Here is a 19535-nt window from a genome sequence, read left to right on the forward strand (position 1 = left end):
AAGAACAATATAGCTTACGAAAAATATCTGTGTGTGTGTGTGCCTGGTATATTCCTATACTTGTGAGCAGAAGTGGGTGCTTTTGGCGTAAGTGAGGACATTACGGCCAGTCCTTATTTCAAATGTTAAGGATTAGAAGTTAGGGGATTAATTAGGTTAAAGGAACACGCCAACTTTTTGGGAAATTTGCTTGTTATTTGTCATCTACCCTGGAGTTAGACAAGCAGATACATACCCTTTTCTTCTCTGTGCATGCATTAGGCTTAGGGAACAGCCGCACCATTAGCCTAGCTTAGCGGCATTCACTGGAAGTAGGTGTGCCAGTGTAGCCTAGTTCCCAACAGTCACGAAATACACTCCAAATACAACTCCAAAAACGTTCCTGTAAACATGTTGTGACCTGTGTATTTACCACATGGATAAAAAAAAAATTATAATAATTAGACATTTACATTTTCTAAGCAGATATATACTCGGAAAACTTTGCCAAACCACTGCTGCCTGGGCGCAGTGATTTCATCACCTCAAAAGCCCTGTTTTTTATTTATTTTTTAACAGGCACTGGCACACCTACTTCCAGTGAATGACGCTAAGCTAGGCTAACGGTGCGGCCGTTCCCTAAGCCTAATGCATGCACAGAGAATAAAAAGGTATGTAGGCTTGTATCTGCTTGTCTAACTCCAGGGCAGATGGCAAATAAGCTAATTTCCCAAAAAGCTGGTGTGTTCCTGGGGGTTAGGCAAGGAATATAGTGGATGGAATGTTGTCAACAGTGCTTACAAGTATGGTAATACAAGAGTGTGTGTGAGTGAATACAGGAAACAGAATAACAATTCCGATGGGAACGTTAGGAAGTCTTCTGTTCACAACAATGAAGGTTGAATAATAATAATAATAACGTTAACAATGCGAACAAATGTCCAAATCAACGAGGTTATTTCAGCTGCGCTGCGGCGGCATCCTCACTGTGTGTAACTGGCTGAGCGCCGCTGACTCCCCGGGCCGTCGTCCAGCCTCTGCAGCGGGACGAGAGACAACAGGAGACAGTGGGGCGAGGAGTCAATGCGCTGAGAGGGGCTGAGTAGAGATGTGACTGAGGAATTCTTTCAACTTCTTTATACATCAAAGTGCCCGTGAGACGGCACAGAGAGCACTTTTTTAAAGTGTCTACAGGATGAAACGGGCCGGTGGGGCTGGAGACTCGGTGTCGGGAGGAAGACCTGATCGGAACATTAACCGGGATATAATAGTGGATAACGATGTTACGTCTTCACATCGTTGGGGAGCGTTAGAGAGAAAGGTTGACTGTACTTTAGGTTGTACTTATTTTACTGTATGAAGCACATTCTCAGGGGGCTCATGCAGAACCAAGCATTTCACTGTGATGTACTTTATATGTGACAAATAAAACAAAACTTGAACTTGACATGATTGTTAAGTGGGAGGATTTTATTTTTATATCATTATCATATTCTATCTATATTATCAAGACACACGCTGGTCTGTGACACGCTGACCTGTGACACGCTGGTCTGTGACACGCTGACCTGTGACCTGTGACACGCTGACCTGTGACACGCTGACCTGTGACACGCTGACCTGTGACACGCTGACCTGTGACACGCTGGTCTGTGACACTCTGACCTGTGACACGCTGGTCTGTGACACTCTGGTGACACGCTGACCTGTGACACGCTGACCTGTGACCTGTGACACGCTGGTCTGTGACACTCTGGTGACACGCTGACCTGTGACACGCTGACCTGTGACACGCTGACCTGTGACACGCTGACCTGTGACACACTGACCTGTGACACTCTGACCTGTGACCTGTGACACGCTGGTCTGTGACACTCTGGTGACACGCTGACCTGTGACACGCTGACCTGTGACACGCTGACCTGTGACACGCTGACCTGTGACACGCTGACCTGTGACACGCTGACCTGTGACACGCTGACCTGTGACACGCTGACCTGTGACACGCTGACCTGTGACACGCTGACCTGTGACACTCTGACCTGTGACACTCTGACCTGTGACATGCTGACCTGTGACACGCTGACCTGTGACACTCTGACCTGTGACACGCTGACCTGTGACATGCTGACCTGTGACACACTGACCTGTGACACTCTGGTCTGTGACACGCTGACCTGTGACACACTGACCTGTGACACTCTGACCTGTGACACTCTGACCTGTGACACTCTGACCTGTGACATGCTGACCTGTGACACGCTGACCTGTGACACTCTGGTCTGTGACACGCTGACCTGTGACACGCTGACCTGTGACACTCTGGTCTGTCTTGGTTTTGGTTTGTTTGTCTGTTTGTAAGCTATACTCACTGACTGCAGCAACTGGGAAGCCCACCCACCCACCCCTGGTAGAGGGGATTGTTTCTTCTACCAGAGTACAAACAAAGTCCAGGGCCCTCATTTATCAATGGTGCATACGCACAGAGTTTATGTGTATTACAAAACCCTTGCAATAAATGTGTCTTAAATGAATGAAAAGCATACATGCTCTGGATACAGGTAGCATATATCGTGTGGGTGATATGACTTGTATTCTGCTTACATAACTTCGAAATTCCACTTATTTCGTTTTACAATGTCAAAGCCTTTTAAATATAAATCAAAACGTTCCCGTATTTCTGCAATCTATGCGCAAAATAATAACAAGTTGAGTTCTAACAAAGAACGTATTACATGCTGGGTAGGCTGATAGAGTAAACTGTAAATAAAATAGCCTATAACATTATAAAGGATAGGCTATAATAGCAGGGGTTCCCAACCTGTATTCCCCAGAGCCCCACGATTTCTTGGAGACATATAGGAATATGATATGATATAAGGTATACTGGTCCGTCAGCGAGGAGATAGCCCACAGCGGATAGCCATTAAATGCCATTTGAGAATATAGGCTATAGTATTAAGGCAAAACGACGGCCTATAGCCTATACATATTATTTAATGTTTTCATGAGCGTAAAGATACAGCTAGATTAACGATCAAGTTAGTTTACTGTGCAGGCTTCGCAGGGCTGTGCCATGTGTTATATATGCGCAAGTTACTGTTGCATAATGTAGGCTATGGCTCCTATTATATCTAATTTATATAGGCTACCTAATACCGACAACAAAATAGATTGTATGCCTCTACAAATCATATTATACCCGGTAGCCAATCAAACGAAACTAATAAAGGCATTCATATTCCAGCATGGTTATAATGATACACCAACGCCAAACAGTGGTTAACGGTCTTTATTAGTATTTTGAGCTGTCCAGGCAGAATTGCAGCAATGGTCTTAGGGAGTAGTTGATATCTGACATCACCGTGTACAAGTCCGCCAGCCTGTCGCGTATTTATCCCGTAACACGCGTTGTGTCTTCTTGGTTCGACAGCGCGTTGAATTAGTTGCTTAGACCTCCGTGATCAATCTCGCTCGTGAAGTTTCTCAGAGTTCGCTGGAGTTAGTCCATTATTTCACATCCCATGGGAGTGTTTCATGACCATATGGATAATCGTGCACGAGCATTGACGGTAGAACAAATGGTATTTATTTGGCCAGGTCTTGCTAGAAAAAGAGATCTTTGATCTCAAGTGACTACCTGGTAAAATAAAGGTTAAATAAAAATGTATCAACACGGAGTATGCGTAGGACCCGTGTACGCACGTGTGATAAATCCCGATTTTTCTGTACGTACACACATTCTAAATTCTGTGCTTAAGAACGAAAATAGAACACTTTCCAAGAATTGTTGATAAATGAGGGCCCAGCACTGTTTCAGTGTAGTCATTAATATTGTCTGTGTTCTCGCGGAACACGCTCCAGTCTGTGCATTCCGATTCCACAGACCAACGCCTCACTTCTCGCGTTACTACAGGAATGCGCTTGAGACTTTGCGCTTGAGACTTTGTTTATACTTTGGCATAAGAAAGATGGCGTCGTGGTCAGATTTGCCGAATGGGCTAAGAGCCTGTGACTTGTACCCGTTCTTAAATTGCGAGTAGCAATGGTCTAATATGTTCGCGCCTCAGGTGGGACAAGTCACATGCTGATAGAAATGAGACAAAACCTTTTTAAGATGGGCGCTGTTGAAATCGCCCTGTTTGGAATTGTCTGTTTGGAAGCTATACTCACTGATTGCAGTTTCTGGATCTCGGCATTGAGGGCGTCTCTCAGAACCACTCCCTCCTCCTCTCCCATCTTGTACATCTCAAGCTCCTTCTTCATTCTGGGAGAAACCAAAGACACACATCATCAGTTGCACTTTTCACTTTTCGACCGGCGAGCCTGTGGAATGGCCTCTACTTTGGGGCCGCTGCACGTTGGCTTCTCAAACCGCCACGCGTGCATTTTGTGTGGCGTGTTTCAGATAACTTTACACGAGGCGATGGGGTAAATGGCTGCATTTATAGACCAGCTTTTATCCAAAGCGCTTTGCAGTTTGTTCCTCACGTTTTACCCGTTCACTCACACATCGACGGCGCAGGAAACCATGCATCGGGGGCAGTTAGGGGTTACGTGTCTTGCTCAAGGACACTTTGACACGCTGCGGGAATCGAACATGGAACCTCCGATTATCAGATGATCAAAGCTCAGAGGATGTTTTATTCCTTCTAAAACATAAAACTAATATAAGCTAAAGCAAGACAAACCGTGTTCTATGGATAAACGGAACGACAGGATTGCATGTTAAAAAGCGCCTTCTTAAATTTAAACGTTGATTTTGAGGTATTTTTTTCAATGACGTCATAACTCAATCAGAATTGAATCCCATGTCTTCAGTTTAAATCCTGACTCTGCCCTCACAAGGTGAAAGTGGAGTCTCCATGGCCCTCATTCTCCAATGAAGACGGGTAAACACACACAGATTCAAATTAATACGAAAGAATTTAAAGTAGTAATACAACAAGATCAAAACAAAGATAAAAACAGGGGAAATCACCTAATATACAAGGAAAGTCAGTTAAAACAATTACGGACATAATACAGAGTGGTTAGTGATCATGGCTTTGAACTGTGCACATGCTGGAAGACTATTGATCTTTAAAGTGCGTTGAAGGATGCTCCATGTACCGCTTTCCCGTGAGAGAACATTCTGGATGAAAGCACAGTTGGACGTGGCGCGGCTTTCATCCAGACTGCCCCTGGAGACTTCCTGTACGACAGACCAGCCAGAGGGTCTAGGAAGGTGGTGGGAGGCAGATTCAAAAGGCAGAATTGAGGACCAAAGTGAAGATTTATTTGAGAAAAACAAAACAAGGTGCATACTTTTACAGGCATAGAAAAACAACAACACAGGTGAGCTTCCCTCCATCCAGGACATATAAAGCGGATGGTGTGTCAGCAAAGAACGCAGGGGTTAAGGTGCCAGACGAGAGACCCAGACGTAGAAAACAGTGGAGGAAAGCGGGCCTGGGACACTGGGACAGGGTAGCGTAGTGGAGTGGGGCAGAGCGGAGTCCAGGGTGAACAGGGGTAGAGCAGGCTGTGGCAGGGGTCCAGGGTGAACAGGGGTAGAGCAGGCTGTGGCAGGGGTCCAGGGTGAACAGGGGTAGAGCAGGCTGTGGCAGGGGTCCAGGGTGAACAGGGGTAGAGCAGGCTGTGGCAGGGGTCCAGGGTGAACAGGGGTAGAGCAGGCTGTGGCAGGGGTCCAGGGTGAACAGGGGTAGAGCAGGCTGTGGCAGGGGTCCAGGTTCAGGGCTGAGGTCAGGCAGAATGAGACAGAGATTACAAAGTGGTGAATGGACTGGAGCTTATATGGCAGAGGAATTGATGAGATAATGATTAATATCTGGGAGCCTGGCCCAACAGCACACCTGAACCCCATCCTGCCATGAGAGAGTGAGAGAGCGAGAGATAGAGATAGAGAGAGAGAGGGGGGGGGGTAACAGCAGGATTATCAGAGACCCTGACCACCCCAACCACAAACTGTTTCAGCTGATGCCGTCTGGTATATGGTATCGGAGTCTCAGGGCCTGGACCGTAGGTTCAGGGACACCAGGCAGTAACACCGGTTCCTGACAGGCAGCGAGCAAGCGAACTGGAGACGAAATCGCGCGCGACACTGTCCCGATATGACGCGGCGCTTGTCCGAGTGTGTCTGTGTGTGTGTATTTACCTGGAAGCACAGGGGCAAAGCAGCCTGTGATTCTCGACCAATAAAAAGTGTTTAGGGGCGGGACTCGGCCGCGTAATCGCTCAACTAGAGACACAGCGAGCGAATATTTGAGGGGGGAGCGACATCGCCGCTCAGTTCGCTGTCGCTCGCGGTATGTCAGGATAGTCTGATTGAAACGAATACATTTTTATCATTTTCGCAATCATGCTCGCTCGCGTCGCTCCCTGTCAGGAACCGGTGTAAGGCTCACAAACAAATAAACGGCCTGCTGCCTGTCTGCCCACTAACTGTATTGAGCCACATGTAATCAATACCAAGAGATCCATGAATAACATGTTATATATCAATACCAAGAGAGCCATGAGTAACATGTTATATATCAATACCAAGAGACCCATGAGTAACATGTTATATATCAATACCAAGAGACTCATGAATAACATGTTATATATCAATAACAAGAGACCCATGAATAACATGTTATATACCAAGAGACCCATGAATAACATGTTATATATCAATACCAAGAGACCCATGAGTAACATGTTATATACCAAGAGACCCATGAATAACATGTTATATATCAATACCAAGAGACCCATGAATAACATGTTATATATCAATACCAAGAGACTCATGAATAACATGTTATATATCAATAACAAGAGATCCATGAATAACATGTTATATACCAAGAGACCCATGAATAACATGTTATATATCAATACCAAGAGACCCATGAGTAACATGTTATATATCAATACCAAGAGAGCCATGAATAACATGTTATATATCAATACCAAGAGACCCATGAATAACATGTTATATATCAATACCAAGAGACCCATGAATAACATGTTATATATCAATACCAAGAGACCCATGAATAACATGTTATATATCAATAACAAGAGACCCATGAATAACATGTTATATACCAAGAGACCCATGAATAACATGTTATATATCAATACCAAGAGACCCATGAGTAACATGTTATATATCAATACCAAGAGAGCCATGAATAACATGTTATATATCAATACCAAGAGACCCATGAATAACATGTTATATACCAAGAGACGCATGCATAACATGTTATATATCAATACCAAGAGACCCATGAATAACATGTTATATATCAATACCAAGAGAGCCATGAATAACATGTTATATATCAATACCAAGAGACCCACGAATAACATGTTATATACCAAGAGACCCATGAATAACATGTTATATATCAATACCAAGAGACCCATGAATAACATGTTATATATCAATACCAAGAGAGACATGAATAACATGTTATATATCAATACCAAGAGACCCATGAATAACATGTTATATATCAATACCAAGAGACCCATGAATAACATGTTATATATCAATACCAAGAGAGACATGAATAACATGTTATATATCAATAGAGCCATGAATAACATGCTATATATCAATACCAAGAGACCCATGAATAACATGTTATATATCAATACCAAGAGAGACATGAATAACATGTTATATATCAATACCAAGAGAGACATGAATAACATGTTATATATCAAGAGAGCCATGAATAACATGTTATATATCAATACCAAGAGAGACATGAATAACATGTTATATATCAATACCAAGAGACCCATGAGTAACATGTTATATATCAATACCAAGAGACATGAATAACATGTTATATATCACTACCAAGAGAGCCATGAATAACATGTTATATATCAATACCAAGAGACCCATGAATAACATGTTATATATCAATACCAAGAGAGCCATGAATAACATGTTATATATCAATACCAAGAGAGCCATGAATAACATGTTATATATCAAGAGAGCCATGAATAACATGTTATATATCAATACCAAGAGAGCCATGAATAACATGTTATATATCAATACCAAGAGAGACATGAATAACATGTTATATATCAAGAGAGCCATGAATAACATGTTATATATCAATACCAAGAGACCCATGAAGAACATGTTATATATCAATACCAAGAGAGACATGAATAACATGTTATATATCAATACCAAGAGAGCCATGAATAACATGTTATATATCAAGAGAGCCATGAATAACATGTTATATATCAATACCAAGAGAGACATGAATAACATGTTATATATCAATATCAAGAGAGCCTTGAATAACATGTTATATATCAATACCAAGAGAGCCGTGAATAACATGTTATATATCAATAACAAGAGAGCCATGAGTAACATGTTATATATCAATACCAAGAGAGACATGAATAACATGTTATATATCAATAACAAGAGAGCCATGAGTAACATGTTATATATCAATAACAAGAGAGACATGAATAACATGTTATATATCAATATCAAGAGAGACATGAATAACATGTTATATATCAATACCAAGAGACCCATGAGTAACATGTTATATATCAATACCAAGAGAGCCATGAATAACATGTTATATATCAATACCAAGAGACCCATGAATAACATGTTATATATCAATACCAAGAGACCCATGAATAACATGTTATATATCAATACCAAGAGACCCATGAATAACATGTTATATATCAATACCAAGAGATACATGAATAACATGTTATATATCAATACCAAGAGGCTCATGAATAACATGTTATATATCAATACCAAGAGACCCATGAATAACATGTTATATATCAATACCAAGAGAGACATGAATAACATGTTATATATAAATACCAAGAGACCCATGAATAACATGTTATATATCAATACCAAGAGACCCATGAATAACATGTTATATATCAATACCAAGAGAGCCGTGAATAACATGTTATATATCAATACCAAGAGAGACATGAATAACATGTTATATATCAATACCAAGAGACCCATGAATAACATGTTATATATCAATACCAAGAGACCCATGAATAACATGTTATATATCAATATCAAGAGAGACATGAATAACATGTTATATATCAAGAGAGCCATGAATAACATGTTATATATCAATACCAAGAGACCCATGAATAACATGTTATATATCAATACCAAGAGAGACATGAATAACATGTTATATATCAATACCAAGAGACCCATGAGTAACATGTTATATATCAATACCAAGAGAGACATGAATAACATGTTATATATCAATACCAAGAGAGCCATGAATAACATGTTATATATCAATACCAAGAGACCCATGAATAACATGTTATATATCAATACCAAGAGACCCATGAATAACATGTTATATATCAATACCAAGAGACCCATGAATAACATGTTATATATCAATAACAAGAGACCCATGAATAACATGTTATATACCAAGAGACCCATGAATAACATGTTATATATCAATACCAAGAGACCCATGAGTAACATGTTATATATCAATACCAAGAGAGCCATGAATAACATGTTATATATCAATACCAAGAGACCCATGAATAACATGTTATATACCAAGAGACGCATGCATAACATGTTATATATCAATACCAAGAGACCCATGAATAACATGTTATATATCAATACCAAGAGAGCCATGAATAACATGTTATATATCAATACCAAGAGACCCACGAATAACATGTTATATACCAAGAGACCCATGAATAACATGTTATATATCAATACCAAGAGACCCATGAATAACATGTTATATATCAATACCAAGAGAGACATGAATAACATGTTATATATCAATACCAAGAGACCCATGAATAACATGTTATATATCAATACCAAGAGACCCATGAATAACATGTTATATATCAATACCAAGAGAGACATGAATAACATGTTATATATCAATAGAGCCATGAATAACATGCTATATATCAATACCAAGAGACCCATGAATAACATGTTATATATCAATACCAAGAGAGACATGAATAACATGTTATATATCAATACCAAGAGAGACATGAATAACATGTTATATATCAAGAGAGCCATGAATAACATGTTATATATCAATACCAAGAGAGACATGAATAACATGTTATATATCAATACCAAGAGACCCATGAGTAACATGTTATATATCAATACCAAGAGACATGAATAACATGTTATATATCACTACCAAGAGAGCCATGAATAACATGTTATATATCAATACCAAGAGACCCATGAATAACATGTTATATATCAATACCAAGAGAGCCATGAATAACATGTTATATATCAATACCAAGAGAGCCATGAATAACATGTTATATATCAAGAGAGCCATGAATAACATGTTATATATCAATACCAAGAGAGCCATGAATAACATGTTATATATCAATACCAAGAGAGACATGAATAACATGTTATATATCAAGAGAGCCATGAATAACATGTTATATATCAATACCAAGAGACCCATGAAGAACATGTTATATATCAATACCAAGAGAGACATGAATAACATGTTATATATCAATACCAAGAGAGCCATGAATAACATGTTATATATCAAGAGAGCCATGAATAACATGTTATATATCAATACCAAGAGAGACATGAATAACATGTTATATATCAATATCAAGAGAGCCTTGAATAACATGTTATATATCAATACCAAGAGAGCCGTGAATAACATGTTATATATCAATAACAAGAGAGCCATGAGTAACATGTTATATATCAATACCAAGAGAGACATGAATAACATGTTATATATCAATAACAAGAGAGCCATGAGTAACATGTTATATATCAATAACAAGAGAGACATGAATAACATGTTATATATCAATATCAAGAGAGACATGAATAACATGTTATATATCAATACCAAGAGACCCATGAGTAACATGTTATATATCAATACCAAGAGAGCCATGAATAACATGTTATATATCAATACCAAGAGACCCATGAATAACATGTTATATATCAATACCAAGAGACCCATGAATAACATGTTATATATCAATACCAAGAGACCCATGAATAACATGTTATATATCAATACCAAGAGATACATGAATAACATGTTATATATCAATACCAAGAGGCTCATGAATAACATGTTATATATCAATACCAAGAGACCCATGAATAACATGTTATATATCAATACCAAGAGAGACATGAATAACATGTTATATATAAATACCAAGAGACCCATGAATAACATGTTATATATCAATACCAAGAGACCCATGAATAACATGTTATATATCAATACCAAGAGAGCCGTGAATAACATGTTATATATCAATACCAAGAGAGACATGAATAACATGTTATATATCAATACCAAGAGACCCATGAATAACATGTTATATATCAATACCAAGAGACCCATGAATAACATGTTATATATCAATATCAAGAGAGACATGAATAACATGTTATATATCAAGAGAGCCATGAATAACATGTTATATATCAATACCAAGAGACCCATGAATAACATGTTATATATCAATACCAAGAGAGACATGAATAACATGTTATATATCAATACCAAGAGACCCATGAGTAACATGTTATATATCAATACCAAGAGAGACATGAATAACATGTTATATATCAATACCAAGAGACCCATGAATAACATGTTATATATCAATACCAAGAGAGACATGAATAACATGTTATATATCAATACCAAGAGAGACATGAATAACATGTTATATATCAATACCAAGAGAGACATGAATAACATGTTATATATCAATACCAAGAGAGCCATGAATAACATGTTATATATCAATACCAAGAGAGACATGAATAACATGTTATATATCAAGAGAGCCATGAATAACATGTTATATATCAATACCAAGAGACCCATGAATAACATGTTATATATCAATACCAAGAGACCCATGAATAACATGTTATATATCAATACCAAGAGAGACATGAATAACATGTTATATATCAATACCAAGAGACCCATGAGTAACATGTTATATATCAATACCAAGAGACCCATGAATAACATGTTATATATCAATACCAAGAGAGACATGAATAACATGTTATATATCAATACCAAGAGAGCCAGGAATAACATGTTATATATCAAGAGAGCCATGAATAACATGTTATATATCAATACCAAGAGACATGAATAACATGTTATATATCAATATCAAGAGAGCCTTGAATAACATGTTATATATCAAGAGAGCCATGAATAACATGTTATATATCAATACCAAGAGACCCATGAATAACATGTTATATATCAATACCAAGAGAGACATGAATAACATGTTATATATCAATACCAAGAGACCCATGAGTAACATGTTATATATCAATACCAAGAGAGACATGAATAACATGTTATATATCAATACCAAGAGACCCATGAATAACATGTTATATATCAATACCAAGAGAGACATGAATAACATGTTATATATCAATACCAAGAGAGACATGAATAACATGTTATATATCAATACCAAGAGAGACATGAATAACATGTTATATATCAATACCAAGAGAGCCATGAATAACATGTTATATATCAATACCAAGAGAGACATGAATAACATGTTATATATCAAGAGAGCCATGAATAACATGTTATATATCAATACCAAGAGACCCATGAATAACATGTTATATATCAATACCAAGAGACCCATGAATAACATGTTATATATCAATACCAAGAGAGACATGAATAACATGTTATATATCAATACCAAGAGACCCATGAGTAACATGTTATATATCAATACCAAGAGACCCATGAATAACATGTTATATATCAATACCAAGAGAGACATGAATAACATGTTATATATCAATACCAAGAGAGCCAGGAATAACATGTTATATATCAAGAGAGCCATGAATAACATGTTATATATCAATACCAAGAGACATGAATAACATGTTATATATCAATATCAAGAGAGCCTTGAATAACATGTTATATATCAATACCAAGAGAGACATGAATAACATGTTATATATCAATACCAAGAGAGCCTTGAATAACATGTTATATATCAATACCAAGAGACATGAATAACATGTTATATATCAATATCAAGAGATCCATGAATAACATGTTATATATCAATACCAAGAGAGCCGTGAATAACATGTTATATATCAATAATAAGAGAGCCATGAGTAACATGTTATATATCAATACCAAGAAAGACATGAATAACATGTTATGTAAGGGATAATGTATAGCTACGAGGTCATTGTCGCAAAATAATTGACCGACACGTAGTTTAAAATACCGAGCCGCTTCGGCGAGGTGTTTTAAACGTCAGTGAAGGTCAATTATTTTGCGACAATGACCGAGTAAAGCTATACATTATCCCGCTTATTACATGGCTAACTTACTAACAATATACCTAATTCATTTGACAAATCGCAGTTGTTCTGTGGCTCTGTCAGCCCAAATAAAGTGATTATTATTATCGCGGGGGCTCCGCTGTGTTCTGTTCTGGCTCCGCCCCCTGTCATCGCCAGCAGCAGAACACCGCACTGAAACAGTGTGTGTCAGTGGGCTTGATTGCGAACAGCTGCGCACAGCGGTCATTATTGAAAAAACAGCGGTCATTATTGAAAAATAATGACCGCTGTCAGGGGGCTATTGACCAATCACAAGCAAGCATTTCGGCGAATGTGAAAACGCCATGTAATAAATATCAATAACAAGAGAGCCATGAGTAACATGTTATATATCAATAACAAGAGAGACATGAATAACATGTTATATATCAATTCCAAGAGAGCCAGTAACATGTCGGATATCACATATACAGACGGTTAACCGCCTGTAGTGTTGTAGTGAAAGGGTTAAGATGTTAAACGGTCCGACCCCTCAGTACCTAGTTGAACTCCTCCATGTTCACAGCTAGAGCACTGAGGTCGTCAAACCAGTTGCTTCTGGATGTTCCAAAGTATAGGCTCAGATCTAAAGGCGACCGGGCCTTTTGTGTGGCTGCGCCCAAGCTGTGGAAGTTCACCGTAACCCTTTCACTACCACACTACAGAAGGTTAACCTTTCACTACCACACTACGGATGGTTAAGGGTTAACCTTCTGTCGTGTGGCAGTGAAAGGGTTAACCGTCTGTAGTGTGGTAGTGAAAGGGTTAAATAAATCTGACCATGACCTTTATTGCCCTCGTCTCGTCAGGGCAGAAGAAGTTCACTCCTTTGTGCTTGTAGGAAGTAACAATGTGATATGACAATAAAGATCTGAATATAAACAAAGACTTAATCAATTAAGTAAACTTCAACTCGTATATCCAACCACCTCAAACTGAACCTAAGCAAAACAGAATTGCTCCACCTGCCGGCCAAATCCTCCCCCCTAACCGACCTTTCAATCACAGTCGAGAATGCAGCTGTGACTGCGTCCCCGACCGCCAAGAACCTTGGTGTTGTCCTCGACGACCAGTTGAACTTCTCTGCTCACATCGCAGCGACGACCAGAACCTGCCGATTCCTCCTGAGCAACGTCAGAAGGATACGCCCCTTCCTGACAAAAGAAGCCACCCAACTCCTCGTCCAATCAACAGTCATCTCCCGCCTCGACTACTGCAATGCACTGCTCGCTGGCCTCCCGGCCACTGCCACTAAGCCTCTTCAACTCATTCAGAACGCAGCGGCCCGCCTGATCTCAAACCTACCGAAGTCGGCCCATGTCACCCCACTTCTTAGGGACCTGCACTGGCTCCCCATTGCTGCACGAATCCGCTTCAAGGCCCTCGACCTAGCATACCGTGCGGCAAAGGGAACCGCTCCCGCCTACCTCCGGTCAATGGTCTCTAACTACACACCCTCAAGACCCCTACGCTCTGCATCTTCTGGCCGCCTCAGACCTACTCCTATCCAAGCTCCGGGAGGGTCATCAAAGAGAAGTCGCCTATTCTCAGTCCTTGCCCCACAATGGTGGAATGAACTACCCACCCCAGTTAGGACAGCCGAATCACGTCCAATCTTTCGCCGTCGACTAAAGACGCACTTCTTCAACCATTATCTGAATTAAAAAAAAAAAAAAAAAAAAAAAAAAATCTAACCCTAACTAACCGTACTGTCATGCACTTGTCCTAATAAACTAACCTACACTGTAGCACTCAACACTTTGATGAACATTGTTGCTCAGCTGATAGAGTTGTGCCCTTCCTGATGGCTTGTCGTACAGAACTTGTAAGTCGCTTTGGATAAAAGCGTCAGCTAAATGACTAAATGTAAATGTAAATGTAAATGTATATGGCTCGGGAGGTAGAGCGGTCATCTGGTAGTCGACAGGTTCCTGGTTCAATTCCCGCTGCTCCCAGGCCGCGTGTCTAAGTGTCCTTGAGCACTAATTGCTCCCGATGAGCAGGTTGGCCCCTTGCATGGTCTCCTCCGCCATCGGTGAGTGAATGGATGAATGTGAGGAACAACAATTGTAAAGCGCTTTAGATAAAAGCACTATATAAATGCACCATTTAACGGTTAACCCTTTCACTGCTGCACTGACAAACGGTTAACCCTTTCACTGCCACACGACAGCCGGTTAACCCTTTCACTGCCACACGGCAGAAGGTTAACCCTTTACTACCACACAACCGACGGTACAATGATGTTTTAATTCAGACATAAATAGCTTATTGTGGAATATGAATGTCACAAGCATTAATTTTTCTGCTTCAAGTGCATTATTTGGAAGTTCCTCTAAGAACCCATGGATTCCCTCAAGAACGTATGGGTTCCTCAAAGCCCCACAATGGTGCCTGTGAGAACCTTTGAGCATTGGCTCCACTGGTGGGCCAATCAGACATAGTGGGACTGACAGATGGAGCCAATCAGTGCACCTAGATGTGACTGATGGGCCAATCAGAGTAACCCGTGTGTATTATATGATATATCAGAGGAAGCAGATTAGATATCTCAAATGGCTTGATTTTGTTGATATCCAGGGGGATAGACATCAAAGGGCTTTAGTCATCATTTTCACAACAACAACAGGTCTGACATTTTGGGTAATTTCTTTTAAACGGGAAAACACGTGAATGAGGGTTCCAGCAGCAGAGAAGAACGAATATACACAAAGACAAATAAAACCATCTTTTGTCTATTCACTCAGAAAATGTATATGACCGACACATGTTTTTAAATGTTTTATTACATTATGTTATGTTTATTTCTTAACTATATTTATAACACTTCACATGTAATTTGCATGATTTCACGTGTGGAATCTTCATGGCATCACATGTGAAACTCACATATTACATTGCATGTAATCACGTGTATCATGATCACGTCATTAAAATAACCAGGTCTCCAAATTCTAAAATGATAGATTGTTTTAAGATTGTTATGGCATTTATACGCAGGAAAGCCTCGGTATTGATGGCTGCCAACTGGTTCCACATCACCCGTTTGAAACCTTATACGAATGGATATCGTATGGACACAGAACTGATATGTCGAGCGACGGCAGGTGGTTTGCTCTCTCGCACAGTTTGCAGCGACTCCAGTGGGACAGTGAAGCCCCGGCCCGCCGGCAGGTTGCAGCGGCTCCAGTGGGACAGTGAAGCCCCGGCCCGCCGGCAGGTTGCAGCGGCTCCAGTGGGACAGTGAAGCCCCGGCCCGCCGGCAGGTTGCAGCGGCTCCAGTGGGACAGTGAAGCCCCGGCCCGCCGGCAGGTTGCAGCGGCTCCAGTGTGACAGTGAAGCCCCGGCCCGCCGGCAGGTTGAAGCGGCTCCAGTGTGACAGTGGATCCCCGGCCCGCCGGCAGGTCGTTTGAAACGGCTCCAGTGTGACAGTGGATCCCCGGCCCGCCGGCAGGTCGTTTGAAACGGCTCCAGTGTGACAGTGGATCCCCGGCCCGCCGGCAGGTCGTTTGAAACGGCTCCAGTGTGACAGTGGATCCCCGGCCCGCCGGCAGACACTGCAGCCCGCGTTCTGCACACTGGACACTTTTTCAAAGAGGACCACAGCACTCATTCAAATTGACGCGCATTCAATTTCCAGCAATCAATAAGCAGAGGGTTAAAACTGTGTTTTAAAGGGAGGCTCCGCGGGTGATTGAAGACATGATTGATGGTTGCAGTACAGGATGGATGATCATACGAGTGAATGAGAGGCCATCTCTCTCTCTCTCCCTCTCTCTCTCTCTTCCTCTCTCTCTCTCTCTCCCTAAAGCCCCGCTCTCAGCACTTCCGGCAGGATAATCAGCCTGCGGGTAATGAAGGAGATTTGTGTAATGAGACAGACGGATGAACGGGACATGCTTACCACACGCGTGATTTAAGAGAAGGAGGAACAAGGGGAGGAAGCGAAATGAGAGGAAGAGAGATTTTCCTTTTAAGAGACGAGAGTCAGGAGGATGTTATATATTATATATAAATAAACACACTGACAGGAAAATCAAGGCTTAGTGTATCAGATGATTAAAAGACAAAGGCAAACAGACGCTCATTACGTTTAACCTTTCAATGCGAATTTCATAACGGAAATGATTGAGGTTTATAATTTGTGTTTTCATACTGTGTGTAGTTCTTATTTGTTGTAACCTTAACCACACTATTACCTTATGAAATGGTGCAGATATAGGTGCACATATGTTTTACGGCACAACCCGGAGTTTATTTGACCATGGAGACTTTGGGTATATCAGGGTTCCCACAGGCAAAATATTATTCAAGGACTTTCAAGTACTTTTCCAGGCACTATTTAAAGGGCATTTAAAATGATACAATTCACTTTTAAATGCAGTTTTTTTTATTGAAAAAGAAATCAGATCCAATATTTCCGACAATTAGTTGCACTTTAGATACAAAAATTATATTTCTTGATTCAGAACTATTTTATCATGGATGAACAAAACTTTCAATGCGAATGGTTAATTTGAATTTCAATTACTTTTTAAGCACCTTTGGCTGTTTTCAAGGAATTCCAGGCCTTGACTTTTTTTGGTAAAAAATCAAGCACTTTAAGGACCTTGTGCGAACTCTGGTATATTCACAAGTGTTCTAGAAGAGGCTTCATTTTGAGAATCAGTGACTCATAATGTAAAGGCAGTGGTAGGGCCAAAGTGAACACACTCACACACAATCCAGAGCGCTTTACAATTTGTTCCTCACATTTTACCCATTCACTCACACTGCCCGGGAGGAGCGGGAATCGAACCGGGAACCTCCGGATAACCAGACGACTGCTCTACCCACTGAGCCACTGTCACAGCAAGTACTAAAGCAAACAAGCAAAAACACCTAGAGTATTTTTTGACCATGTTGGGGGAATTATACTTCATATATCAGACTGATTTGTGTGTGTGTGTGTGTGTGTGTGTTTTGGGGGACAGGGGGGGGGGGTCCATCCTTCTTCCTTGTATAGTATTGATCTCTAACTCTCTTTAATTAAATGAAGGATGCACACAGGGCCACTAACATTAACCACACTATTACCTTAAACTTAGGGTTCAATAACCGTTGAACCCTAACCCTAACCTTAACCCTAACCTCATATCTTAACCATAACCATTAAGCAAACGTTAACACAAACCTCGCTTCACAATGGTGGAACGAACTCCCCACCACAGTCAGGACAGCTGAAACCACCACCGTCAGGACAGCTGAAACCATCACAGTCAGGACAGACAGCTGAAACCATCACACACAGGACAGACAGCTGAAACCATCACACACAGGACAGCTGAAACCATCACAGTCAGGACAGACAGCTGAAACCATCACAGTCAGGACAGCTGAAACCATCACAGTCAGGACAGACGGCTGAAACCATCACAGTCAGGACAGACAGCTGAAACCATCACAGTCAGGACAGACAGCTGAAACCATCACAGTCAGGACAGCTGAAACCATCACAGTCAGGACAGACAGCTGAAACCATCACACACAGGACAGACAGCTGAAACCATCACACCGGACAGACAGCTGAAACCATCACACACAGGAGAGACAGCTGAAACCATCACACACAGGACAGCTGAAACCATCACAGTCAGGACAGCTGAAACCATCACAGTCAGGACAGCTGAAACCATCACAGTCAGGACAGCTGAAACCATCACAGTCAGGACAGCTGAAACCATCACAGTCAGGACAGCTGAAACCATCACAGTCAGGACAGACAGCTGAAACCATCACAGTCAGGACAGCTGAAACCATCACAGTCAGGACAGACAGCTGAAACCATCACACATAGGACAGACAGCTGAAACCATCACAGTCAGGACAGCTGAAACCATCACAGTCAGGACAGCTGAAACCATCACAGTCAGGACAGACAGCTGAAACCACCACAGTCAGGACAGACAGCTGAAACCATCACAGTCAGGACAGCTGAAACCATCACAGTCAGGACAGACAGCTGAAATCATCACACATAGGACAGACAGCTGAAACCATCACACACAGGACAGCTGAAACCCACCACAGTCAGGAC

At 40.7% G+C, this 19535-nt stretch overlaps 1 protein-coding gene across 1 annotated transcript in view; it reads right to left on the bottom strand.

Annotated features, from left to right (window-relative positions):
• Positions 1 to 233: 233 nt before the first annotated feature.
• The window catches only part of LOC311234267 (coiled-coil domain-containing protein 172-like), a 71053-nt gene continuing 51751 nt past the window's right edge, over positions 234 to 19535 (bottom strand). The window contains exons 7-8 of the mRNA XM_084321403.1: positions 4153 to 4246; positions 234 to 1016 (exon numbers count right to left, since the gene is read on the bottom strand). Of these exons, the coding sequence (XP_084177529.1) occupies positions 963 to 1016; positions 4153 to 4246 (148 nt within the window). The 3' untranslated portion in view covers positions 234 to 962. The remainder of the gene's footprint in view (positions 1017 to 4152; positions 4247 to 19535) is intronic.

Source organism: Notolepis coatsorum (genome assembly GCF_963971535.1).
Source record: "Notolepis coatsorum genome assembly, chromosome: 9".
Lineage (NCBI taxonomy): Eukaryota > Metazoa > Chordata > Actinopteri > Aulopiformes > Paralepididae > Notolepis > Notolepis coatsorum.